The sequence below is a fragment of the Electrona antarctica genome (assembly GCF_951216825.1).
Source record: "Electrona antarctica genome assembly, chromosome: 8".
In the NCBI taxonomy this organism is placed as follows: Eukaryota; Metazoa; Chordata; class Actinopteri; order Myctophiformes; family Myctophidae; genus Electrona; species Electrona antarctica.
In genome coordinates this window covers 28,885,824-28,913,787 of record NC_136789.1, presented here as the reverse complement: position 1 = coordinate 28,913,787, position 27,964 = coordinate 28,885,824, and the positions used below count along the sequence as shown (strand labels likewise).

The window sequence follows — 27,964 nt, the reverse complement described above, 5'->3', positions numbered from 1 at the left end:
TATTAATTATTTTTCATTTTGATTATCACTAGTCACCAGTCACTAGTCATAATAATTACACATTATTGTCTCACATTATTCGTAACTAAATAGTTATATGAATAATGTAATACCAGCACATGATTTAATGTTCATGTAAGTGAGCGAGGTAAGGTGTCAAGGTGTCAAGGGGGCCAGTTCTATGAAAAATTCACATTTTCACATCTGGTGCTCCTCGTCAGACTGACTTTCAAGCAGGTTTTAAAGGCCATCCATCAGCTTCTGCTTGGTTAATCAATGTAGCTGTAGCGGTATACTGCAGCCTTCTTCCTTTCTCTTTCTGTGTGTGTGTGTGTGTGTGTGTGTGTGTGTGTGTGTGTTGCAAAATAAAATAAATGTATCGATGTACTCATTTATGTAGCCTATACTTACTTCAGTAGTCTGAAAAGCCATTACAATGCTGACGAGTGTGCATAGATAAGATTATTATTATTATTATTATTATGCAAGGAATCCCTTTATTGCAAATAGTTTACTTGAGGTGAAATGAATGTTTGTGATTGATGTGAATAGCATCAATCACAATCATTCCCTGAAGAAGGCCGAAAGGTCGAAATGTTGGATTCTTCTCAATAAATATACAGCATCGTGGCTACGTGTGTGCGGCCTTTTCTCATTCTTACTTATTTACTGCCTTAGGCCAGCACCTCACCAACACTGGTGTGCGCCCTTTCCTGCTTTTTCTGATGTGAATAGCATGGCATGGGTAGCCTCTACAGTTGGTTATATCAGCTTCTGACAGAACAGAGCATGAGGAAATATAGCCTAGCAGTGCAGACTAGAGGCAGTAATAAAGAGAGGGAGAGATAGAGACCAGGTGGGGGGGGGGGGGGGTAAGCAAATAATTAACCAGCTTCTTCAACCTGGCATCCCTATTTTGGGCATGCCGTGCCATATGTTGTGACAGTTGTGGGCTTGTGAGACACCATCATACGACAGAGTATCAATATATAGGGCTGGGCTTGATTGATTGAATTGCATCATTATTGAGGACTTGGCATATGGTAAAGGCTGGACTTCATGCTTCAGGCTGTGAAGCCTGTGATTTATGGCTGCAGGGAAATCAAATCACGAAAGGCCTTTGCGTGATATCCTCCCGGTCACTATTTTGATCAGACACAAATATACCCACATTTTCCACTCAGTCACCAGCAAAAAAAAAAGATTCTATACAAAATAATACCAAAACGAGTGAATGAGAAAATAGGGATATGGGTATAGCCTAATTGTGATTAATTAAATTATAATTTGCATCTCTGAATTCTAGCTGAAGCCCACGGTAATACTTATATAAGGCTGAACACTGGTCGGTTTTAATCTGAGCCTGTAGTTAATTCTCTATCTATACCATAAGGCCACAGACTTGTAAACGCCTCCTATACATCTTGTCAACTATAAATTACTGTCTGTGTGAATGATGCTTTCGGTAGCTATGGAAACCCAATATAATAGGACCCCCTCCCTTTCCCAGCGTGCCTCTCTCTCTCTCTCTCTCGCCCTCTCTCTCTCTCTCCTCTCCTCCATCCACTCCAAAGCGTTTAGGTTACTTTGCGCATGCACAGCCAGCCCAAACAGAACAGAGAACATTGCATCGACTATAGCTGAGACTCTAAGATGGCGATAACACGTCTGGCTTGGCTTCTGATTCTGCTCTCAACTCACTGTAAGTAAAACTGCGTGTGGATGGATTGTTACTTTTATCTGCCCTCTTCTTCGACGTCGGTGTCCTGTGGATCTTTTGCCGTTTGAGCTATACTATGGCCGGTGAAATATGTCCTATTCTGTTACAGAGAAGTGTATCTTCTCTGTAAACTCCAGCCAGACTGTCAGCGTTGTAGCTACACACACACAGTCATCTCTCTGGACTGGAAGTTTTTTGTTTTGTTTTTTAAACTCTCATTTATACTTTAATGATTAATTCAGAATAACTGCCGTTCTCTTGGTGGTTTGTTGATTGACAAAAGCGCGCATAAAAAAAGCCCTATAATCCGAAAGCTCCATTGTTTCGCAAAGCCATCGCATGCCGGACAGCGCATCGCTCGTTTATAACGTAGCCTAGCTACGGTTAAAGAATTCCTGCTCGTAAATCGTAAAATAAACAACTATGTTGTATAGAAACATACAGTATATATTTCATACAACCTCTTTAGTAACATGTTAACATTGGGAGCTCTTTAGTTTGTTACATTTGAGGGCACATTTCGAGGTGTGTGAATATAAGTTTCTCGATATGTGTCTCCCACTTTCAAAAGTTTTTACTCGCTGTAGCCTACTTCGAGGAGTGAGTTTTATGTACATTCAATTCTTTAGTTTAACCAATAATACAACTTCGCCGTTGAAGTGATTATAGCAACACAACATCTTATTGCTATAACGGTCCGTTCTCACGGTGTAGCCTGGTCTGGTGTGAGTGAGTTGCGCTGAAATTGGTGATACGAGATAACGGTTTTTCCTATGAGGGAATAAACAGCGTCCGCGCTGCGGGAGGAGCCAATGCAAACAGACAGTCTGCTGCTGCGTCCCCCTGTTTGACTCGTTTAAACAAACCACGACAGCATACAATGTACCTCTTTTAGATGGTAGTAGGCTACAACAACAACAGTGCGTATAATTTAGTGTACAGGCCTATATATTATATATATACCGGTTCTGTACGTTTTGTTTAAGCGAGCGAGCCTGCTTCCATCCATGTTTGACTCTCGGGAACACATTAGAAATGTCAACTGTTGCATCATATTGCATTGAGGTGCATTTTTTGCTTATAGCCTACTTTTGTCTATTCTGAATGAGATCATTTTGAAAATGAATAGGACAGAACATTAACACCTATTAAATAAAGGACTTAGCGTAGGACTACATTGTATTTTATTGAAATAATCAGTAGCTACGAATCCTACTGATCATCAATAGTTGTATTCTTGAATAGAAAATGGCAGAATCCTATAGGACATTGAATGGAACTAAAAGACAGGCTGTAAACAGTAGGACAGTGCCTACAGCTCTTCTAAACAGATTGGCTTAAATTATTTGTGATGCTTTTCAGAGTCAGTATATTAATTGTTGACGATCTGTTGCTTAAATCAATCTGTGAGAGGTCAACATGCATGTTGACAGAAACCATTTACATTTTCAGGGGGGGATTTATACTTGTCTAAGGTTATAAGATATATTCTTTTGGTCTTCTTCATGTCTGGACAGGGTTTAGCTAGCCGTCAGCTGGCTCGCAGTCAGCACCTCCTGTCTTTAGAAGCAGGCCAAATCTGGTTATATCACAGCTGAACTAACACCATCTGACCTGCCCAATGTTGATTAAGCTGATGTATACTATAGAATTAGCTACGTATGGTTGTCTTAATCTTACAACACATCCATCATCAATGTGTCATGATTCTCCTGTAGCGGTCAAACTAATGTGCGGCTTCTGTGTGTGTTTGAGAGAGAGAGGCTATTGCTATATGACCCGTCCTGTAAACATGCATTCATTTCAATGTCAAAGTAGCAAAAATAGTGCTATGGCTTTTATGTTTAAGTGTGTGTGCTTGTGCGTTGTTGTTTTTTTTACAGCAGACCTTTCAGTCAGAGTCAGATCTAAGTGGGAACATTTTCCATTGTTGGCTTTTACCTGAACTGTTTTACTTTAACCCATTCTGGACTGAGGTCGATTAAAAAAAAGGCTTCTAAATTTTTCTGAAAAACCCATGTTTCTACGTCAGTGGTCCTCAACCTTTTTCATGTCAAGGACCCCCAGAATTATCTCTATTGGGCCACGGACCCCCATCTCAAAATATGTTGTTCCAGGGACCCCCCAGAAGCCAATATTTTAGTTAAAAATGTTCGCTCTGAAATATATATTCAAAGATTTGCGCCACATTTTCACGACTTTTCAAAAATAGCAGACCTACAAGCTCGTAGCGCGCCACTCGGTGGCGCGCTATGAGCTTGTAGATCTGCTATTTTTCAATAGCTAAAGCATAACATAATGCTTAGAACACCAAAAGGGGTCCCCGTCCAAAATGGCTTAATATATGCCAAACAAAGCAGTATGCACTGCATGGTGGTACATCTGCCAGGAAGCCGCTGCCAAGAGCAGAGCCAAGATATGTAGGAGCTTGGATGCTGCTCAGAGTGGATTAGCTCTGAGCTAATATAAACTTTAAGATCATCACTTGGATTCTTCTTTTTTTTTCACGAAGCACCTGCTGTGTAGGCAACCTGCTGTGCTCACTGTCTGCTCATCCATATGCTCCCATGATCTGTTTGCCTTTTGCTCCCGTGATTTATTGCCTTTAATATGTATCTTTGGATCGATAGTCAGCACCTGTAAAACAATTGTATTTCTTTTTAGATAACAAATGGAATATAGCCTACTGCCTAATATTGTACTTTAGGCAAAATTGTACTTTGGTTAAGGTTTAGGTTACCTTGCCATGATGTAACTCTACATTTATTATATATTGGTGAGATATCATTCAATGATTGTTCTGTTGATTTGAAATGTATATCCCAAAATATAGTCTCAAAAGTAATCAAAGTCACTCTTTTAGCACATAAACGAACGCATACTGTACATTCTGTACATGAATGTAAAACATTCGAAAACATATCGTTTATTTATTTATTTCATAAAACAAAATCAATTTCCTGTTTATTTGAGATAGGAAGATGATCTGGACTGGATATTTATGAGAAAACCTTGGCCAACCGACTCATTTTGTGACTCAACCTAAATTGTCACTTTAATTGCAGCTGAGAATAAACCAATTTGAGCCCTTTGGGACAAGATAGTGAGTCTCTTTATCTGAACAGATAAGATGGTGGATAAAGCTGTCCACTGGTGTTGTTGTGTCGACTCCCCTGTTCTCTCACTCCCGATAACAGGGAAGCTTTGGACATACAACCATTTGTCTAACCACATTAACACTCGTCCCTATTCTGGGCATGTCACAATAGAGCAACAACATTTGGTGAAAACAGGTGAACATTCAGCAAAACAGGCATACAAATAGCAGACCTACAAAAAGACCTGTGAGTTTGTAGATCGGCAAATCTCCGCTGTTTTGGAGTGTATGGGTTTTTAGTTCACTCATAGTGGTTGAGGCGGTTCATTCATGCTTTGGCATGTGTGGTATAGCTGGTTGGCATGGTGGGAGTTGGTGTAGCCCCGCATGCATGCAGGATAAGTGCTGATAGTTCCTCCCACAGGAGGTGCATGTTGTCAGATGGTTCCCTACCCACCCCAAAGCTTGTGAGCAAATGTTTAGAGCACTTGTCTCTGAATGGCATGCCTGGCCCCTGTGGGCAAGTCACATACAGTCTGACATTTTACTGGAGAGACAGTAAATGGCAGTGTAACTACTAACTCACAGGGAGAATGAAATGAGCAGAAAGCAGTCACGTCCTGCCAAGTGTAGTTGTTTTATCACCGTTTTGGATGTATCTTAATGAACCCATTTAGACCTGAGCTCGATTCTGCAAAATGTCTTCGAAATCACGACAGTTTTCTGAAAACCCCATGTTTATATTATGTCAGTGGTTCTCAAACATTTTCATGTCAAGGACCTCAAAAATTATATGTAATTGGCCACCGCGACCACCATCTGAAAATATGTTGTTCCATGCAGGGACCCTCCCAGTAGCAAAGATTTGAGTTAAAAACTCGCTCTGTAACAATATATATTCAAAGATTTCAGGCTCATTGTCACGATTTTTCAAAAATAGCAGACCTGCAAGTTCATAGCGCGGCACTCGGTGCCACGCTATGAGCTTGTAGATCTGCTATTTTTCAACAGCTAAAGCATAACATAATGCTATAAACACCAAAGGGGGTTCCCGCCCAGAATGGATTAATTAGGCCTGAGTGAGACACATATACCACTTAAGCCCTACAGTGTATATATACTTAGTTGACCGGGCTATACTTTGTCCACCACCTTCTTCCCCTCCAAATATCTCCAAATGGCAGAGCACAGTGTGTTGCGTTGCAACCTGCTTGAAGATCTGCTGTTATCACCAAATGTCCGTCTATAAAGGAACGCCCAGGGTGGTGTTGTCTAGCCTCAAACGGACACTAGAAGAAAAGAGTTTGGCCTGAGTTATTGGTACATTTGTCATGGATGCTGCTGGTCGATGCTAATATGTTCACAAGCAATTGTATAGTGCTCAAATCTGATCAGAAGATAATTAGCACACGCCTTAGGATCATCACCCAGATGGATATCTGTAGCAAAACAGTTTTTTCAACTGGGATACACAGGCAGAGCACTGGGATACACAGGGACACACAGGGATACACAGGGATACACAGGCGAAGCACTGGGTCACATGACGCTTGCTGTGGAATGGCCCCAAACAGCTGAGTAGGAGTGGGTGGAGGTGTTTTAGGCAGTCAGGGACGTGACCAGAAATATCTGTGGTGTCCCTCCCAAACCTCTGTGTGTGTGTGTGTGTGTGTGTGCGCGTGCGTGCGTGCGTGCGTGCGTGTTGGCAGCAAATGCAGTGTTTGTAGTAGCAGCAAATGCAGCATTCCGAATAGAAAACATATGGGGTGGGAAAGATCTTCATATCATGTGTGCTGGGAATAACAATCATACCCACCTGTTTTTCTGCGAGATAAAAGGGAGCCATGTTGATGAGCGGGACCCCGGGGCCCAAGAGGAGAGGGGGAAATAATACCAGGACTTTGTAAGGAAAGCACAACTGAAGGTTGGGTTTGAAGATGCCTCTCCAGAGAGAAAGTGGAAGAGGTGAAGTCAAGTCCTCACAGGGAAGAATCCTATCCCACTTTTATCATTTTCCCTCTCTCAGTAAGCTAGTAGCAGATGTTGAAGGTTAAAAGCTAAACACCTTCACACTCACATTCCAGAAATGGCAGATATGTGCAGCCTCAGCCCTCCATCGATTCGAACCATGATTCACATATAGGGGCCATTTTGCTCTTACGTCATACTGGTGGGGGGGGGGGGGGGGGGAACGCCATCCATCCCCCGAGTATGATGGCCACCATGTGATTATGTCAGTGACAGATAAGACTAACATGATAAAAAAAAAAGAAGGCAAATAATGGAAGCCATTTCATAGATAGAGCATAATTGGCCAAAACCTCCTCATGGCAATATAGAGAGTATGCGCATGCTTAAAGTGAATGGCACATCGAGTGGCAAATCGAGTGGCAAAGCAACAGGCAAAGTGAGTTTAACATTGTTTAATGTTGTTTAATGCAATCAGATATGACTTTTCTGTGTGGATGTATGTGCTGTCAAGGCCAGAAAGTAGGTTTTTGCCACTCAGTAGGCGTTCCTGCATAACTTCCTGGTTTGATGATGATGTCACGCGCATAATCTCTATTACAGACACCATTGCCTACCTCATAGGACAATCTAAATATATAGTGTATAGGCTAAAGGCCAAAGGATACTTTCCATATCCGGATAGCCACTTCGTCAACAACTCATACTGTATACACTACTACGTGCCTCCTAGACTCTGTGACCGCACGTAACAAGTACAGTATGCTGTGCATGCACTGGAAAAAAAATAGACACTCTTAGGCAGTGTTGTTTTCGTCGACTAAAACTAAGACGTAAAATGTTCGTCGACTACCTTTTTCCACTGACAAAAACTAAATAGAAACTAAATGAAAACTAAGCTATGATGACTAAAACTAAGACTAAATATACTGTAGATTTTGTCAACAAATAAAAACTAGACTAAAATGTTAGGAATGGACTAGTGGACAAGAGATCCAGTACAAGTCATGTTACACTTTGCTGCATGCTGAAAATAGCCGATCTACAAGCTCACAAGCTTGTTTTTCAGCAAGTGCAAAACCACTGCACTGCATCAAGGCCCGCCAAAATACATTTTAGTCGACTAAATCAACTGTAGATTTAGTCGACTAAAACTAGACTAACACTAACACATTCCGGTGACTAAAATGTGACTAAAACTAAATGAAAACTATTCAAAAGACAAAAATAAAAATGTGCTGCCAAAAACAACACTGCTCTTAGGAGAGGTTGAGTGAAGAGGTGTCGCTGTATTATAGGAGCATACAGTGATAATAAAGGACTTGAACTTGAAATTGTGTTTGTTGGCAGGTTTGATGAACAAAATACAAACCTGCATTTTTTTTTTAGAATCTTTGCTGAATCTGCATTCCAGGAATGCATAGACATAATTGATGCAAGATAGAGGAGGCTACTATAGGATATTAGGGGCTCCATTTTCGTCACCGCTAAACCCCGTATCCCTTTGCCTTTTTACTATTTTGAAAAACATTTTTGAATAGTTCAACTACTAGCCGATCTACATTGACACGTTGTGAGCTTGTAGACTGGCCATTTTAACTATTCACCCATTTTGACCTGAGATCAGATTCTAAAAATGTCTTCTACATCCAGTTTTCTGAAAAAGCTATGTCTCTATGTCAGTCGTTCTTCGATCTTTCAAAAATAGCAGACCTACAAGCTCGTAGCGAGCTTGTAGATCTGCTATTTTTCAATAGCTAAAGCATAACATAATGCTAACACCAAAAGGGGTTCCCGCCCAAAATGGGTTAAATAGTAAAAAAAAAAAAAAAAAAAGGCAAAGAAGTTTAGGGATAAGGGGTTTAGCGGTGACGAAAATGGAGCCCTAGACCTCTTCTCACAATGGCAATAAGTCCTTCAGTTGTCTGGAAGGTCATTAGGTTGTGCCTTGTATCGAGTGCAGCTCGTGTTGCTACTGAATGTGTGCACGTCTGCAGACACCAAATTGTAGTCAAAAGATATGAATACGCATTGCAGACCCTTGCATCTACACAGATGTATAATCATATAATCAGGCTTATTATAGAATTTCTCATAAAAGGCCATATTATCAGATAGCACACACAACAGAAAAGATACCAGAGAAATGACTCTTGGTATCATAAATGTTTCCTGCATGGCAGGCAGAAATGGTTGTTTGTTTTGCCAGGATGTTATTATGTGATGTTTAGACGACTCCAGAGATTAACATGATAACCTTTGAGATATATGCCCATGCAGCTCCAATCCGTCTGCGTTAGGGCAACGTACGTTAGCTAGGCTTCCTGTTTAAAGATCCTTATCTGTGGTCCCCAGAGGCAGTAAGCACTACAGCAGTGTTTCCCTTGCTCTTCATGTGCTCGCTGGACACTGACGGAGCATATCAATAAGTCAGATGAGACCGCCATCGATCAAACATCGGGATGTTGTCAGCTTAGTGAAAGAATTAGGGGCTTCATTAATCCATTCTAGACGGGAACCCCTTTTGGTGATTTAAGCATTATGTTATGCTTTAGCTATTGAAAAATAGCAGATCTACAAGCTCATAGCGCGGCACCGAGTGCCGCGCTACGAGCTTGTAGCCAGGTCAGCTATTTCTGAAAATGTGGTCGATATCTTTGAATATTATATATTCTTTCAGAGCGAATGTTTTTAACTCAAATCCTTGCTTCTGGGAGATCCCTGGAACACCATATTTTCAGATGGGGGGGGGGGGGGGTCGGCGGCGAAAATCCAGATATTTTTGGGGGTCCTTGACATGAAAAAGGTTGAGCACCACTGACATAGAAACACAGGTTTTTTCAGAAAACGGTGTAGGATTTAGAAGACATTTTGTAGAATTGTCCTCAGGTCAAAATTCTGGACGGGAACCCCTTTTGGTGTTTTAACTAAGCATTATGTTACACTTTAGCTATTGAAAAATAGCAGATCTACAAGCTCATAGCGCGCCACCGAGTGGCGCGCTATGAGCTTGTAGGTCTGCTATTTTTGAAAAATCGTAAAAATGCGGCACAAATCTTTGAATATAATATTCTTTCAGAGTGAACGTTTTTTTTTATTTTGACGTCAGGCCTAAATGGATTAATGCCATGATGCTGCATGGCGATGGGCTATAGTATCCGTGTGGTTGAACTACCGTCTGAGAGAACAGGAGGCTCTGCGCTGGGAGTCATAACCAGATAATCGCTCTGGATTCATCCTCTTGTTTACCGGCTTGTAACAAAAGGCAATTACCAAACTAAAAATAGCCAAAAGGCAGCGTCGTATGACAACCTCAGGTGTTTTTCAGCACAGTTTGTTCCACAGCATTGCACCCATATTCAGGCACACATACGTGAATATATGATTCCGGATGGAATATTCATATGCTGATTATAACCATGATGTATTTGGATGATTTTGGTGTTTCCATGTTGCAGAATTGAAGCTGTTTAGGAGAAGCTCAAGGATGTTGTGTGCCAGCTCATGGCGTATTAAACGTTTTCCATATTCATGCAAGCCTCTAAAAGTAATATTCAAATCAATCCGAAATCTCCAAAAATAGTTCAGGGAGACTAAAAATAAATACAGTATATGGTGTTACAGTTCATCCTAGCTGTTGTTATGTTCTTCGGGCCTCAGTGGAGCATTTTTGGGTGAGTTGTAGGCAGAGGAGAGACTGGGGAGTTTGCCAGGAGTTACAGTAATACAACTGAGAAGAAATGATAGCACGGATGACATTCTCTAGGTCACCATGGGATGGGGAGAGAAAAAAGAAAAAGAAAAAAGGCCCTCTTTTTGAGATAGCAGCCTTATTTCATATAGCTGGAGAAAGCATGACTGAACAATCCTTTTGACCGGTTCATCTGAACCATGATCTGGATTTAAAAGAAGAAAAATAATCACCTTTTTTTTCTCTCTCTAAATCTCATTCTGTGGATTATATTTAAAGACGCCATGAAATGTAATTCAGAGCGAAGTTTGCGACGTACGCCTCCAGCACAAACACACATGAAGGGGTGGGAGCTGCTGGTAGACTAAGCTACGATAAAGTTGAAGTCACAGTAACTTTCTATCGTGCATTAACCTCACCCCAAGTGCCCTCGATCTCACCAATGAAGATGTCAATCACAATGTTATGCTGCTGAGTGGTATAGCTCTGGGCACAACTGCAGGAAAAAGGGAGTGGGAAGATGACTTTTATCTGATATGAAAGAGAGTCTCTAAAGGGAAGACATTTTGTTTAGCATTCTTTGGGCCTGTGTTCATCTCCTGGAGCATCATTTTCCCATTTCCTGCTGTCTAAATTCGAAGACCGTAACTACGTGATGGAGCTGTTCCGTGTCCTCTGATAGACATCCTGATGTTCTACTGCAAAGGCAGTGATTGACAGGTCTGCTATAGTACACTACTCAAAGTCATATTCATCTGAATAGCAATGAGGAGAATCTTGTTGCAGTAGATGAGATCAATTTGTTGACCCCTGTCTGTGACGATGATGATCGCCAAACAGAAAAGCAAATATAGCTTCGGACAGAAGTGACCATGTTGAGGAATTTATTAGGGACAGCTAGATGGCAGGTAGAAGATGTGATACTGTGAACAAGTCCTTATAGTGGTGCCGGGCCATGGCAGAATAATCTAAAAAGTAGTCTTCAAGGGACAAGAAACGACGCAGAGTAAAGAAACCAGCCAACAAAGCAACCTTCTTCAGGGAAGGCAGTTACCTGCCGAAACGTTGGTTTCTTTACTTTAAAATATTGGCACTTTGGCTCCAAGAATGTGCGGCCACATTTTGTCTCCTCAAGACTACTTTTTAGAAGGGGGGGGGCAGCAGACTGACCTCATGCTTCCTTCTATGCATGAGGAGTCCAAGCTGCTTTTTTTCACCTGACAGGGCAGAGTTTCCCCGGCCGGACGTAGGAAGGAACACGTTATTCCGACCAGTTCCTTTCCCCTCCATCAGGCGCCTTGGCTAGGGGCTAGGGGCTAGGGGACACAGGGAGAACATGCAAACTCCACACAGAAAGGCCCTTTCGCCAGCCCCGCCGCCTCGGGTATGGGCACTGATGACGCAGAGGAGAGGACACGCCCCCAGCGCCCACAGCGTCCCCAGCGGGGATCGAACCCAGGGCCTTCTAGGTGTGAGGCTGGAAGGTCCTGGGTTCAATAGTGCTGTACTTGATAGCACAGTCTCTCCAGAGGGGGATTTCAGAGTGCTTGTGGTAGGACATGACAGAAATCTTGGTGGCCATCCAAAGGGAGTTACATACCAATGAGTAGCAGAGCGTGTGTGTGCATGTGTGTGCATGTGTGTGCATGTGTGTACGTGCGTGCGTGCGTGCGTGCGTGCGTGCGTGCGTGCGTGCGTGCGTGCGTGCGTGCGTGCGTGCGAGCGTGCGTGCGTGCATGCGAGATAGACAGAGCATGTGCATCTGTATGTGAGTTATAAAGGGATGCTGTTTAGAATTTCACGGTGCGTTTCCAGTGAAACATTTCTTAGTAAGCCGTTTCAAAGTACTCGCGGCTGACACTTCATCAGTTCAGTGACACATGCATCACTAATGCTTCACAATGAGGCTAAAAAGCTCAGTATCGATGAAATCCTCCTGGAAACCGTCTCAGGCTTTAGCGCACAGAATATATAGTCCTGCTATTAATGTCACCCAGTTGATTTAGATTTCCTTTCAGATGTGTTTTCAGGTTAAGCACATCTTATTATGCTGCTGCATTGTCTGTAAGGAAGCCAAACAAAAAATAAGTTTTACTCTTATGTACCTGTACGTGTACACAAGATGTAACAATAAAGTACAACCTTCAACCCTAGCGTCCCAATTCTGGGGGAGAACATTTGGCAAAAAATAGCACATCATCTACACAACGATTTTGGGCACAATAAGAATAATGTAAAATAGGAATGTTTTCGACGTTGTGAAGAGATGCGGAGGGGAACAGTATAGACTTGTGGTGGTCGCTGGTCAACAACGTGTACTTTTTATTTATTTCCTTTAAGTTTAAGGTTTATAAAGAATCAATGTTGCCGTCCTAAACAAATTAATTAGGTCATATATCATGACAACCAAGCAGGTTGATAGAACACACACACACACACACACACACACACACACACACACACACACACACACACACACACACACACACACACACACACACACACACACACACACACACACACACACACACACACACACACACACACACACACACACACACACACACACACACACACACACACACGAAATGTTTCTTCATGTAAATCAAAGAAAATAAAAAAAGAGCATCAGAATCAGACCCCCAATCAATCAATAGCTTCTTCTCTGTTGTGGAAGCCCCACCGGTTGCATCATCGTTGCAGTCAGTGATGCTTTCAGCTGACTGGCCAGATAGTGTTGACAGATTGTAACCACACCATCTGTCCATATGGTGTTAGTACGCTATCCCTTCTGGGCTACTTAGTGGTAAAGATGTTAGGATTTAACTGGAATAGATTGCTGTTACAGTATGTCGCTTTACAACTTGGTATGTCTTATACGAGGGGACATTATGTTTGGCATTAATGTATAAAAAATAGACTCGCTATAACCACTTTATTGACCCCCGGGACAGGAAATCATCCTATCCTAAAAATCACACCCGTGTGAACTGAGTGGTGTAAGGTCTTATATAGACTGATCAGCTGTGGTCTGACGTAATGTCTGACGTAATGAAATCACACCCGTGTGAACTGGGTGACCATAGCAACCATGCTCATTTTTTAGTGGTGTAAACCACTCCTACAACTGGCTTTTGTGTGCAGAAAAAAATGAGCATGGTTGCTATGTTCAAAATAATTTCTGACGTAATTAAATCACACCCGGGTGAACAGGGTGAACATAGCAACCATGCTCATTTTTTCTGCACAAAAAAAGCCAGTTGTGAAATCACATCCGGGTGTGATTTCATTACGTCAGACATGATTTCATTACGTCAGACAGACCTTACACCACTCAGTTCACACGGGTGTGATTTTTTTTGGTACGGACAGACACGTAAACTAACAAAGCCAGTTGTAGGAGTGGTTTACACCACTCAAAAAATTAAGCAGATAAATGCAGAAAGAAAAAACTGACTGGCTGTCTTCCAGCATAAAAACTTAATCAACTGGGTGAAGGAAAGAAAAAAACCATCCTAAAGTATTGTCGGATGGAAGGTGAATAAATATTTAAAGAATGTTGAAATGGCTGATATCTAGGGACATTAATGGCATTTCCTGATCCTGTCAGAAAAGATCATTGTGCGTGGGTCTACTGCTCTGGTCTGGTCTTTTCACTGTACTTAGTAGGGCTATAGTGGAACATGGCCGAAGGTCTACTGCTCTGGTCTGGTCTTTTCACTGTACTTAGGTCTACTGCTCTGGTCTGGTCTTTTCACTGTACTTAGGTCTACTGCTCTGGTCTGGTCTTTTCACTGTACTTAGTAGGTCTACTGCTCTGGTCTGGTCTTTTCACTGTACTTAGTAGGGCTATAGTGGAACATGGTCGAAGGTCTACTGCTCTGGTCTGGTCTTTTCACTGTACTTAGTAGGGCTATAGTGGAACACGGCCGAAGCCCAGAGACCGCATGTACACAGTCCAGTTGTCACACGTATGTGAGGACATACTTTGGGTAAGTACGTGCTTCAGATATTTGCCTGGATGCCAGAGATAGGTGGCAAGTTTGTAACATGGTGGCCCGCCATGCCTGAGCACTGTTAGAGGGAGCGTATAGGCCTCTCTCACAGCCCGCTTTCCACGCCCACTTCCGGTACATAGTGGTGTCATTTAACATTAGGCATTTACACTTTTTTTCACTGGAGAATCTAAGTACATTTCCTAATGTTAAAATGTCAAAGACCGATAATAATATGAAGAAAACACAATGGTATAACAACTCAAATAAGTAGAATAAACCTTACCTTTACAAAACGGTAGTTTGTGGCTTGTGAAAATACCTCTTTTAACATGGAAGCCTATGGACCGGAAAAAGAATAACACCACTAGCTCTAAAAGGGGGGCGTAAAAAGGGGGCGGGGAAATGCTGTGAGATAGGCCTATTGCCTCGGGATCTCTTCCTAGTTGTGTTTCATGGTAAACAATATAATAATATAGTAAATATTACAGAAACTGAAGGGTTTGTTTTTTTCCCCCATCTTTATAAATGATCACTTTGAAGGCATGGGCTACTGCGAGCCGCCTCATTGTGGTTCTAATCTTAGCTGCATGGTGCTTCCCTGAAGTGAATACTTCACATTACTAGGAAATAATAATAATTATGATGACAATAATAATAATAATAATAATAATAATAATAATAATAATAACAATTTAACCCATTTAGGCCTGACGTCGAAATAAAAAAAAAGTCTTCTGAAAGAATATATATTCAAAGATTTGTGCCGCATTTTCACGATTTTTCAAAAATAGCTAAAGCATAACATAATGCTTAGTTAAAACACCAAAAGGGGTTCCCATTCAGAATGGGTTAATAATAATTCATTTTAAAATCATTTCTTCAAAGAAGTGTCTTTGAAGAACATTATTTTAACTACATTTCCTGCTAAAAGGTAAAAAAGCAAGAGATGTAGAAAGAATGACTAATGTTCCACATCCCATGTGAGCCGAGGGACTTCCTGACTTGTATGCTATGCCGCAGAAGTTGATAATCAAGCTTCTCTTCGCATTCCAGCGATGTAATGCAGCAGAAACACCCCTAAAATGACAATTACTTATCTCTCGTGCCATTTCCTTTCACAAGGCAGTCCCACTTCCAAAGCCAGCTTAACATTATACAATGCTCTTTATCAGAGCTTACAAGATAACCTTAGAAGGAAGACCCACCAAGAACATGGAGATTTGTCTGCCTGCCAGAATAATGAGAGCCTATTACTGTGTAAGGGAACAAATGTATCCCTGACAGTAATGTATCCCTTTGTAAATCTCTCACGTACTTAAGATGAGGTTCCATTTGGTACACAGTGTGTTCCATAAAGCCAGAAGAAAGCAGATAGCTGTAGCTGTCGGGTTTTGTAAGGTATCTGATGGGGTTTGCGTGCAGCTTGCTGAGACTGAGCCACATCTCATCATTCTTGTCTAGAGAACTGAAGAATACACGGATATGCACATATGTGCAGATCCTAAAATATTCAACGCATACAAAAGCAAAGAGCCAACAAATAATTTATTAGAGGAAAATAAAAAGACAAACAGTAGAACCCACGAGAACAAAGCCTTTTGTCGGCATGGGGTAAAGTTTACGGCGCTCACATGGGACCCCCAAGGAGATGTGTGTGTGTGTGCCTGACTGTTAGAGAACTAGAGAAAAACAGTGAGCTAGGCCCACCCCCTCCCCACACACGCACACACATTACCCATCTATTCTCCACCCCTAAGTTGAACCCAGAGTTTCGTCATGAGGACCCCACCATTCCAGCTCAATCCGGTGTGAGGCAGCGAGAACAATTGTCTTATGCCTTCGTGCGCTTGCTTTCCGCCACACTTTCAGATGAAGTCTACATGTATCTAGGCTGACGACTGCCTCAAAGTGACCTCCGTCCAACTGATGCTTGGTGTAATGAACATCCCCCCTCCAGTGCAGCCGCTCATGCGGAACTGACCAACCATGCAGTTTATCTCTGATCACCAACCATCAAGATCATCCCTGCACATGGCCGAGGGCGGCGTCCTGTGGCCAGGGTTCTCGTTGGTGGTGTGGTACTCGGAGGGAGAGGCGAGGGCATTGTTGTCCAAGGAGAAGGCTAGGATAGTCAGGGCTTTTTGGGGGGGTGGGGGGGGGGGGTGGATGTGCACGTGTAAGGTCTCAGATATGATTGTGTGACTGTAGTGTACAGTGTGTGCTATCATTTATTATGCCTGCTCCGTTATACTGTTGTACTACCATAGTAGAATGCATTTAAGCTGATCAGGCCTGGCAGATGGCCAATCTGTGTTAGTCAACGTTTATCAGGGGTGGGTCCAGCTATGTGCTGCTCCAGAGATTCCATAGATTTTCCACACCAGGAGCAACAGGCAGACGAGCGGCTCTTCTCTCTAAGTGATGGAATATTCGACTCTGCTATGAATGTTCAAGCTGCAATCATTGCCTAATGCCTATTAACAGGTTATTTTTTCCTATACACACGGCCGAGTCCTTCCAGGGTTACATATTGCATATAATGTGGCACAAGACCGTATCATCTTGTTCAGATGAAACTGAACTTGCCACAAATGATGAGGCAAACGGAAACCCACAGGTTTGTATTTCCTTTCTGGATCAGGGTCCAGAGGCAGGCTTGCTTTCTGCTGTCTGTCCTACTGGCACGTAAACACCAGACAAAGGCATAATCTGCTTACAAAACAGCTCAGTGGTTCTTAGCTCTGCAGAAAGACAAAGATTATGTTGAAAACCCCTCTTTCAAAGCATTTTCATGCAGTAGATTGTATGTATTTTACGTTGATTTGTATTGCCACCCCGAGGTAAATCATAAAAAGACGATAGTATTGAAACGAGGACCATGGTGGGGTTTTCCTTACCAGCCACAAGTGCCACAGAAACCTTGTGTTTGGATACAAGGAGAGACAGCAGGTGACTGAGGTCACCAGCTGGCCACCTAGCCTATTCTTAACACCACAGCACTTTAAAGCAAAGCCTAATTTCGTCGAACGTGCTTCACTAAAATAACATATTTTCAACAATAAAGAAATTATCTTCAACTAAAAATGCTTTGCATTGTGTGTTTTTAACTTGAGCCTAAAACAAGCTCACAACACGTCATGATGCATATTGCTATTTAACCCATTCTGGGCGGGAACCCCTTTTGGTGTTTTAACTAAGCATTATGTTATTGAAAAATAGCAGATCTACAAGCTTGTAGGTCTGCTATTTTTGAAAAATCGTGAAAATGCGGCACAAATCTTTGAATATATATTCTTTCAGAAGACTTTTTTTTCCCCCGACGTCAGGCCTACGTAAATGGGTTAAAGAGAAGATGTAATCACATGCCTAAAATAGGCTGAAAGTGGTTAAATCAGTCCTTGTCATTGAGCAGCATTGTTGTCGTACAACAGAGTAAAACGGTTCTAAAGCATCAACAGGCTTGTGTTTATTTCCTGTGTGACTGTAAGAGCAACGATGGCATAGGTCACGTTATGCAGTCTGTAAATAGTCCTCGGTGGCATTGAGGCAGCGTGTCGTTGTGGTTGCCTGTCTATTGCATGTGTCTGTCTGGCATTTCCCGTGGAAACCCACAGAGGGATTCTTCCCCCTGAGCAGGTGATGGGAGCTGCAGAGAGAGGGGAGGTCAGTGGCAGCATGAGGCTCAGATGCAGTCGTCCCCCATCCCTTCACCAGCTGCTGTGCAGCGACATTCCCTTTGCAACAACTCAGGCGGCCTATGCAAACTATTTGAGGTTAGAGTATGCCTTTGTGCACATTTGTTGTCTGAGATGAGAGGCTGCTCGACCCGTAAACCGGAAATCTCTCACTTTATGACGTCTCCATTTTCATCCGTTATTCTTTACATTTTCTAAAAGCTTCCGGAACAATTAGCAAAAATAGCAGATCTCATAACATGTTGCATCGGGGTGTGAGCTGCTTGTACATAGGCTATTTTCGATCTATCGAACATCGCACGATGCACACCAAAGTATAAAATATGGCTGGTATAAGTGGTTAGCCGGAAATTGCTCACTTTTGGTGTCAACATCTTTCTTTCTTTTTGGGACATGTACTCAGATAGTAGTCACGTTTTAGACAAATAACAAATAATCATAATGGTTTACCGTCAGCTATGACTCTCCTGGAATGGAATGTGATGTCTCAGGCGTTTAGCATGCGGATTTTTATGAGCGAGCGACTCCACCCTTTTAGTGAGAAGCTATTTTGTCGATGTGGAGTAAACAACTATTAAATTGCACAGTAGTACAATCTTTCTGGATGGAAATCAGATTTAGCCCATTTTGACCTGAGATCAGATTCTAAAAATGTCTGTTTGAAAATGACAGTTTTCTGAAAAAGCTATGTTTCTATGTCAGTCGTTCTTCGATTTTTCAAAAATAGCAGACCTACAAGCTCGTAGCGCGCCACTCGGTGGCGCGCTATGAGCTTGTAGATCTGCTATTTTTAAATAGCTAAAGCATAACATAATGCTAACAGTAACACCAAAAGGGGTTCCCGCCCAAAATGGGTTAAATCAATTCTCATATTATACCGTATGTACAATTGTGTCACTTCTTTACAACTCAAATAATATATGCAAAATAAATTACAGCAAAGGCTTTCTGTCACAAAGACCGGACTTAATTTAACCCTGGAATGTATTTGGAAATTTGCACATACAGGGTAGGGAAGCTATGGCTGATTTGCCCTTGGCGGGGCATTACTTTCTCGATTGAGTCTGGTGGTAAAAATGTGACCCATGTCCCTCTTCAACCATGCCTGTCAAAGCATGCTCACCTGTGGTCACTTGTCCCCACAGGCAGTCACACGCTGTTGGTGACACACATTCTACTCTGCTGGCCATGTATTCCACACTATAGTGCTTACTAATGTAATGAGCAATGAAATGGCATGAATTGCTTCCCACAGCATTATACAAAATGCTGGCCAGTTGCTAGAGTTTGCAAGCCAGGTTTAATGGATATCTTTTGCTTAAGGTGTAAATCTTCAGCAGCAGTAACTTGTTTGACCCTTGACTCCATACTTAACGGTATTGATTGGTGGCAGGTTTGCTATGCACTAACCATCGCCATCTCTATACCGTACGGTTGACAGTAAAAGTAAGCATCAGATTGGATCTGCATCGATCAAAAGTCTTTCACGTTGTGAATCAAAGTGTATACAACTAATAATCATTGTCTAATGTATACATTCAAGACCCAGCAAGCCAAATGACGTCATGATGACGTTATGATGATGTCCTCCGGTGACTCCGGTGGCGTTCAGGACTAGGCCAGATCACAGCCCATATGGGGATGATCTTTACGTTCAGGACTAGGCCAGATCACAGCCCATATGGGAATGATCTTTACGTCATTTCCAGGACGTCTTCACCAGTTTAAATAATATAGCTTATTCTGGGCCAGATCTGACTAGTTATGATATGACTTAAGTTGATCTGGCCTCGATCAGACTCTCTCCGATTCATCCAGGGACGTCCGTCTTAGTAGGTACAATTTCTGTTGGTTGAAATCGGGTGATATTCTGGGCCAGATCTGACTAGTCTCGGTTTGACTTGATCTGGCCCCAATAGAGACGTCACTGATTGGTCCAGGTCCTGATCTAGCCCCAATAGAGACGTCACTGATTGGTCCAGCTCCTGACCGTGCTTGCTGGGGAAGTGATGGGGATTGACGGCCTTTCTTTTAAATGTGGTACTCTATAGCCATAGATCATTGCTCCAGAACAGTGAAAGCACTTAACCCATTTTGACCTGAGATCAGATTCTAAAAATGTCTTCTACATCCTGACAGTTTTCTGAAAAAGCTATGTTTCTATGTCAGTCGTTCTTCGATTTTTCAAAAATAGCAGACCTACAAGCTCGTAGCGCGCCACTCGGTGGCGCGCTATGAGCTTGTAGGTCTGCTATTTTTCAATAGCTAAAGCATAACATAATGCTAACACCAAAAGGGGTTCCCGCCCAAAATGGGTTAAGGCTGGTGTGGTGGATTTTAATTGTTGCTCATTGCACTTAACAGTCTGAGGTCTGCGCGCCTGCATGCATGCAATAAGAAAAAAGTAAATGGAATAGCATGTGGACGTGTTCTTAAGAAATAAACAGGTTCAGCTATTGCCAGCACTGATAATGAAAACCACATACAGTCAGGTCTGGCCAAGTATTTTGATGATAGACATGAGAAAGGAGACATCTTTCTTAAGGGCGGTAACCCCTTTTGGTGTTAGCATCATGTTATGCTTTAGCTATTGAAAAATAGCAGATCTACAAGCTCATAGCGCGCCACCGAGTGGCGCGCTACGAGCTTGTAGGTCTGCTATTTTTGAAAAACCGACAAAAGACATTTTTTGAATCTGATCTCAGGTCAAAATGGGTTTTAAACCTCAGAATCGGAAATTAACTTTATGTTTCCATGTGTAAAACAGTGGGTGAAATTTGTTTTTGTGCAATAATTTTTTCATGACAATCACAGTAAGAAGCCTTTCTTACTGTGATTGTCATGAAAAAATGATTTCATGACAATCACAAAATCGCAAAAACTAGAGCAATACCATTGGGCTCACATAAGAGTTCCAAAGAGAAGAGGATGTATGCGTTCAACTATAGCCTGACTGTCACGGATTACTGCGTTGCTGCCCCGTTACACACAAGATGGCTTTTGTTCGGGAGTGCAAACAAAGGCCAATTAATGAGACGGACTAAACGGGAACCCAACCAGCTACTGTTGGAAGAGTAGTCTTTAGAAAACACTGTCATTTCTGCTGTTCCCGCTGTTTCTGAGCCGATAGCATCTCCATGATGGAGCTCAATGCCGCCGGGAGGCCCCATTATGAGGAGTTTATATGAGCTTCCTGCTGCCTCCTCGCACATTGTACGTCCCAAGTGCTACTCTGCAGTGTTCAACACATGACTCTCTCTGTGGCTCCACTCTGGCTGTTCAACACATGACTCTCTATGTGGCTCCACTCTGGCTGTACGCTACGGTGTTCAACACATGACTCTCTATGTGGCTCCACTCTGGCTGTTCAACACATGACTCTCTATGTGGCTCCACTCTGGCTGTACGCTACGGTGTTCAACACATGACTCTCTCTGCGGCTCCACTCTGGCTGTACGCTACGGTGTTCAACACATGACTCTCTATGTGGCTCCACTCTGGCTGTACGCTACGGTGTTCAACACATGACTCTCTCTGCGGCTCCACTCTGGCTGTACGCTACGGTGTTCAACACATGACTCTCTATGTGGCTCCACTCTGGCTGTACGCTACGGTGTTCAACACATGACTCTCTATGTGGCTCCACTCTGGCTGTTCAACACATGACTCTCTATGTGGCTCCACTCTGGCTGTACGCTACGGTGTTCAACACATGACTCTCTCTGCGGCTCCACTCTGGCTGTACGCTACGGTGTTCAACACATGACTCTCTCTGTGGCTCCACTCTGGCTGTACGCTACGTTCTGCAGTGTTCAACACATGACTCTCTGTGCGGCTCCACTCTGGCTGTACGCTACGGTTCAACACATGACTCTCTCTGCGGCTCCACTCTGGCTGTACGCTACGGTTCAACACATGACTCTCTCTGCGGCTCCACTCTGGCTGTACGCTACGGTTCAACACATGACTCTCTGTGTGGCTCCACTCTGGCTGTACGCTACGGTTCAACACATGACTCTCTCTGTGGCTCCACTCTGGCTGTACGCTACGGTGTTCAACACATGACTCTCTGTGTGGCTCCACTCTGGCTGTACGCTACGGTTCAACACATGACTCTCTATGTGGCTCCACTCTGGCTGTACGCTACGGTGTTCAACACATGACTCTCTATGTGGCTCCACTCTGGCTGTACGCTACGGTGTTCAACACATGACTCTCTATGTGGCTCCACTCTGGCTGTTCAACACATGACTCTCTATGTGGCTCCACTCTGGCTGTTCAACACATGACTCTCTATGTGGCTCCACTCTGGCTGTTCAACACATGACTCTCTATGTGGCTCCACTCTGGCTGTACGCTACGGTGTTCAACACATGACTCTCTATGTGGCTCCACTCTGGCTGTACGCTACGGTTCAACACATGACTCTCTATGTGGCTCCACTCTGGCTGTACGCTACGGTGTTCAACACATGACTCTCTATGTGGCTCCACTCTGGCTGTACGCTACGGTGTTCAACACATGACTCTCTCTGTGGCTCCACTCTGGCTGTACGCTACGGTTCAACACATGACTCTCTCTGTGGCTCCACTATGGCTGTACGCTACGGTTCAACACATGACTCTCTATGTGGCTCCACTCTGGCTGTACGCTACGGTTCAACACATGACTCTCTCTGTGGCTCCACTCTGGCTGTACGCTACGGTGTTCAACACATGACTCTCTCTGTGGCTCCACTCTGGCTGTACGCTACGGTTCAACACATGACTCTCTCTGTGGCTCCACTCTGGCTGTACGCTACGGTGTTCAACACATGACTCTCTCTGTGGCTCCACTCTGGCTGTACGCTACGGTTCAACACATGACTCTCTCTGTGGCTCCACTCTGGCTGTACGCTACGGTTCAACACATGACTCTCTCTGTGGCTCCACTCTGACTGTACGCTACGGTTCAACACATGACTCTCTATGTGGCTCCACTCTGGCTGTACGCTACGGTGTTCAACACATGACTCTCTATGTGGCTCCACTCTGGCTGTACGCTACGGTGTTCAACACATGACTCTCTATGTGGCTCCACTCTGGCTGTACGCTACGGTGTTCAACACATGACTCTCTATGTGGCTCCACTCTGGCTGTACGCTACGGTGTTCAACACATGACTCTCTATGTGGCTCCACTCTGGCTGTACGCTACGGTGTTCAACACATGACTCTCTATGTGGCTCCACTCTGGCTGTACGCTACGGTGTTCAACACATGACTCTCTGTGTGGCTCCACTCTGGCTGTACGCTACGGTGTTCAACACATGACTCTCTGTGTGGCTCCACTCTGGCTGTACGCTACGGTGTTCAACACATGACTCTCTCTGTGGCTCCACTCTGGCTGTACCGTAGCTACGGGCTGCATTCAGGCCTCACATCTGCATCAGCGGCCGGTACGTGTCACACACTGATGGTTAGTGTGAATCGATTACAATGATTTGTAATGGGTGACAAATACAAGTAGGGCTGCCACTATAGATTATTTTCTGTGATTTATTCTGTCTGCATTTCTACGTGTGTTGTCGTTTGTTGACTGTCGTTTATTGCCTACTCCGCTTAGTGCAATCTTGCACTTTGAAGCTTAATAGATAGGATAAAAAGTAAGAAAAAAATAAACAAATTATATTATTTCGTCCCCCTAAATACAAGGACAGAGAGAATAAATACTGTGTGTGGCTGTGGGTTGGGAGTTGGGACAAAGCTAAACAAGGCAAAAAGAAGTGGCCTATAGCGGTTGCATAGAGCGTTTTTGTCCCGGCCTAAACGCAGTGCCACAAAAGGACAGCACGTTTGAAACCTTCCGCGTGGGCATCCTTGGACCATGCAGGAAGTGAGGCAGATTAAACCTTCCGCGTGGGCATCCTTGGACCATGCAGGAAGTGAGGCAGATTAAACCTTCCGCGTGGGCATCCTTGGACCATGCAGGAAGTGAGGCAGATTAAACCTTCCGCGTGGGCATCCTTGGACCATGCAGGAAGTGAGGCAGATTAAACCTTTTGGTGCTGCTAAATCAACATGTCTCTTCTCTGCAGCGTGGCGTTATTGTTCAGCTGTCAGACGAGCCTTAGCGCATCGCAGTCAGCGACAACTCACCGGCCACACACTCAAACAATGGCCGCTTATCCCTGCGGCCAGCGTGGCTCAGCAGCACTCCACCCCTGACGGTCAGTGTGCTGCTCCACCCCTGACGGTCAGTGTGCTGCTCCACCCCTGACGGTCAGTGTGCTGCTCCACCCCTGACGGTCAGTGTGCTGCTCCACCCCTGACGGTCAGGGTGCTGCTGGCCAAATGCATTAGTAGTAGCAGTAGTTAAAGGGAAGTACACAAAACAACCCTCGGTGTTCATTTAACTCTATGAGACTGTATAAATGTAACTAAATTGACCTGTAAAATTACAGTATGTATGTCTGATATCTAGGTTCTCATATCATTGTTGTAAAGTAGAGGAATAATCATTTAGATATATTCTGCCTGGTCCCCTTTTGGGGCGAAGATTTTCTCAAAAAGTAAAAACAAAAATATCAGATGGGCACACTGTGTGTCTGTGCGTGCGTGCGTGCGTGCGTGCGTGCGTGCGTGCGTGCGTGCGTGCGTGCGTGCGTGCGTGCGTGCGCATGTATGTGCGTGTGCGCACGCGTGCAGAGCACATGCATGCCGGTTGGTGCGTTATGACTATGAGCTTTAGAACGCAGGGACCAAAGGACAGCCTGTGGAATGTTGTTATCCTGGGATTCACCACCATGGTATGATTTGACCAGTTCACTATTCACCTGAAGGCCGTAATAGTCTAGTAGTAGGCTACGTCTAGATGAAACACTGCACCAGTCGTTAAATTAAACACCTAATTATTCACGTGAGCCGGCTGTCTCAGTATAGCTGCCTACAGTATGATAGTCTATTTCACAGAGGCCATGTGCCTTATAGCAAGAGAGAGAGATTTATTTTCATCACAACTTGGAAAGGGCTAGGGTGAAAATTGCATTCCTAATTAGGATTAAGGAAGGGGTCAGTCTGCCTGGACTAGAATGTAAGGCATTTGCAGCGAGCAACGGCCCGATGCCATCTGTGTGGAGTGGGGTGAGGAGCTAATTCTGGCACTGAGCACTGAGCAGACCCCTTGTCAAGCATGGGCTCCGACTGTGTCTGCAGTCCCCACAAAAACTGTTGCATTCAGCTGAAATACCACCCCCCCACACACACACACACACACATATACACATGACACACACACACACACACACATACACATGACACACACACACAAACATCCCTTTACATCTTTAAGCTGACACCATGAAACCTCCCAATTGGTTGGGACGGCCAGCATGTGTGTCATGTCAGATTGCTGGTGTGTCAGAGATGCTGTGGCCATGGAGAAGCTTCCGCTCTCGGCCCTCATACCTCGATGTGTTTTGACAAGGCTTTCTCAGCATCCTCGTGGGGCTCTCTCGCACGGCCGGGATCTGACTGACCTGGCTGAGGAACATTGGCAAGTGTTATAATTGTGCTCGGTCAAGGCTTCCTCCGGTTGCCTGGCTGTGTGGCAGGGAGGGAGATGCGGAGGCTGCACTTCAGTTCAGTCCTTTACCTGAGAGAGAGGGCAACTAATTAGCCGGCCGTGGTGGTTTCAGCGTGGTGCTGACAGCCACTATAAATAGTGCTTGGACTTTCTGGATGCTAACCTGTTCTCACCCTAGTGAGGAATAACTCATGGATATGGACTCATGACTGTCCACTAATATACTGTATATCATAACTAGCCTACAGTGAAACCAGCTGGAAGTGCAGTAGATATTAACTCAGCTTGTAGATATTCCATTTTCACTATACTTCGTTTAACTTTCTTTCTTGTTTTCTTCTTTTTTTCCCAATGGAATTTCGTTTTGGAAATTATTTTACTTAATTATTTTTTTCCATTTCTGAAACATTTTGATTTCTTTGGGGAAAATCTTTTGAAATAAACGTTTGAAAAATTGTAGATAACGACCCCAAACAACATGAACAACAACTCCCTCCCGACCACATTGTTTAGGAAACACTGCTGCGCTAGACACCTGGAAGATGGAGCTGTCAGTAGTTTACTGTAGTGTAACGTCTTAAAACGTTACCCAAGCTGTGCTACATGAGTTCGTCTGTGTCTCTCTGGGATCAAACGGCTTGAGGTTGAAAGGCGAGCGCTCTACCTGACTGAGCTGGCCGGACAGGCGGACGCCATGACCACTTAAACCATATATGCTTCGTTGACCGGGGGGGGGGGGGCCCAGGGGTCAATACTTGGCCCCCACCTTTCCTCCCTCTACAGTACTGTACATCTCCTCGAAAATATGCAATGTACGTATGGCTCACAATGCATCGTGTTTCAGTGTGTTGTGAGCTTGTACAGTAGGTTGGCTATTTTCACCAAATATTCGCCTATTATGACCAGAATTAGGTTATATTAACCCATTCTGAACGGGAACCCCTTTTGGTGTTTTAACTAAGCATTGTGTTATACTTTAGCTATTGAAAAATAGCAGATCTACAAGCTCATAGCGCGCCACCGAGTGGCGCGCTACGAGCTTGTAGGTCTGCTATTTTTGAAAAATCGTGAAAATGTCCCTCAAATATTTGAATATATGTATGTTATTACAGAGTGAACATTTTAACTCAAATCTTTGCTTCTGGGAGGGGGTCCCTGGAACAACATATTTTCAGATATTATGCTATGAAATTATGTGGGCGTTATTTTAGGTATGTATTATGCTTCCTATAGGAACTATAGACAGTAATGGAATAAAAACAATTCAGCAGGTGCCGCATTACAAACAGATCTAGCCCTATCATGTTTTCCACAAAGTTTTCCCATGTCACTTTAGTCTCAGTGAGGTTTACAGTCAGTCAGTAGGTCTGTTTTCCCACTCCATACGTGGAATGTCTTTATTCTTTAGACACAATAGCCATCAACCATTGTTAATCAATTAAGCATTCATTCACTCCTCCTCCTCCTGCCTGGAACTGTGTCACAAAACAAAGGTTCTCATTGGCCTCCGCGAGGGTTAAGCCCATGTGAACAGGGCAGTGTGTGTGACAACAAACAGGGTACTATTTTTGTTCTCCAGGCACAAGGATCTGATCAACCCAATGCCAAGATGTTCACATGACTTTATGAATGAACCCAACAATAGTCACAGTCTCTTCAAAGGCTATTCACAGAATAACAGAATGTACCATTTAATAGTTTGATTGTCAGGGGCAATTTTGGCCAATTCAGAGTTCATTGTAATGATTGCAAATGCAGAAAATAGCAGTGCAGCTCATATTTAAAGGACCATTACAGTCTAATTTTGAAGATTGAGATTATTTGAAACAATAACCGTTTCTAGTAACATTAAGGTAAGAAATATAAGACACACAGTTGCTCAACATCTAGTGGAAACATCTATTATACATTTGAAAAGGTGTGCCCAAAAGCTGTGCCCAAACCACGAAAAGAAAGTCACCAGCTACTATGTCACTGACACGCTGCAACACGCTGCAACACACACTGCAACAACACACTAACACGTCACACACTTACCCTCCGCGTCGTTCGTTCCCTATCTCCTCATGTCGCGCCGCACGGCCACACTCAACACCACCCGCGTAAAAATTGTCATCGCACTGCCACTAAAGCCGGCTCCCGTCCACACTCGCAAACAATATCACTATCAATAATAAACACAAACACGCCACAAGCACCGACACCCCCGCCTAATTTGTTGCCACGTCTATGA

The 27,964-nt window shown here is 43.6% G+C and overlaps 1 protein-coding gene across 1 annotated transcript in view; it reads left to right on the top strand.

Annotated features, from left to right (window-relative positions):
* Positions 1-1,580: 1,580 nt before the first annotated feature.
* Positions 1,581-27,964, top strand: part of jam3b (junctional adhesion molecule 3b) — a 60,664-nt gene continuing 34,280 nt past the window's right edge. The window contains exon 1 of the mRNA XM_079508366.1: positions 1,581-1,702. Within this exon, the coding sequence (XP_079364492.1) occupies positions 1,654-1,702 (49 nt within the window). The 5' untranslated portion in view covers positions 1,581-1,653. The remainder of the gene's footprint in view (positions 1,703-27,964) is intronic.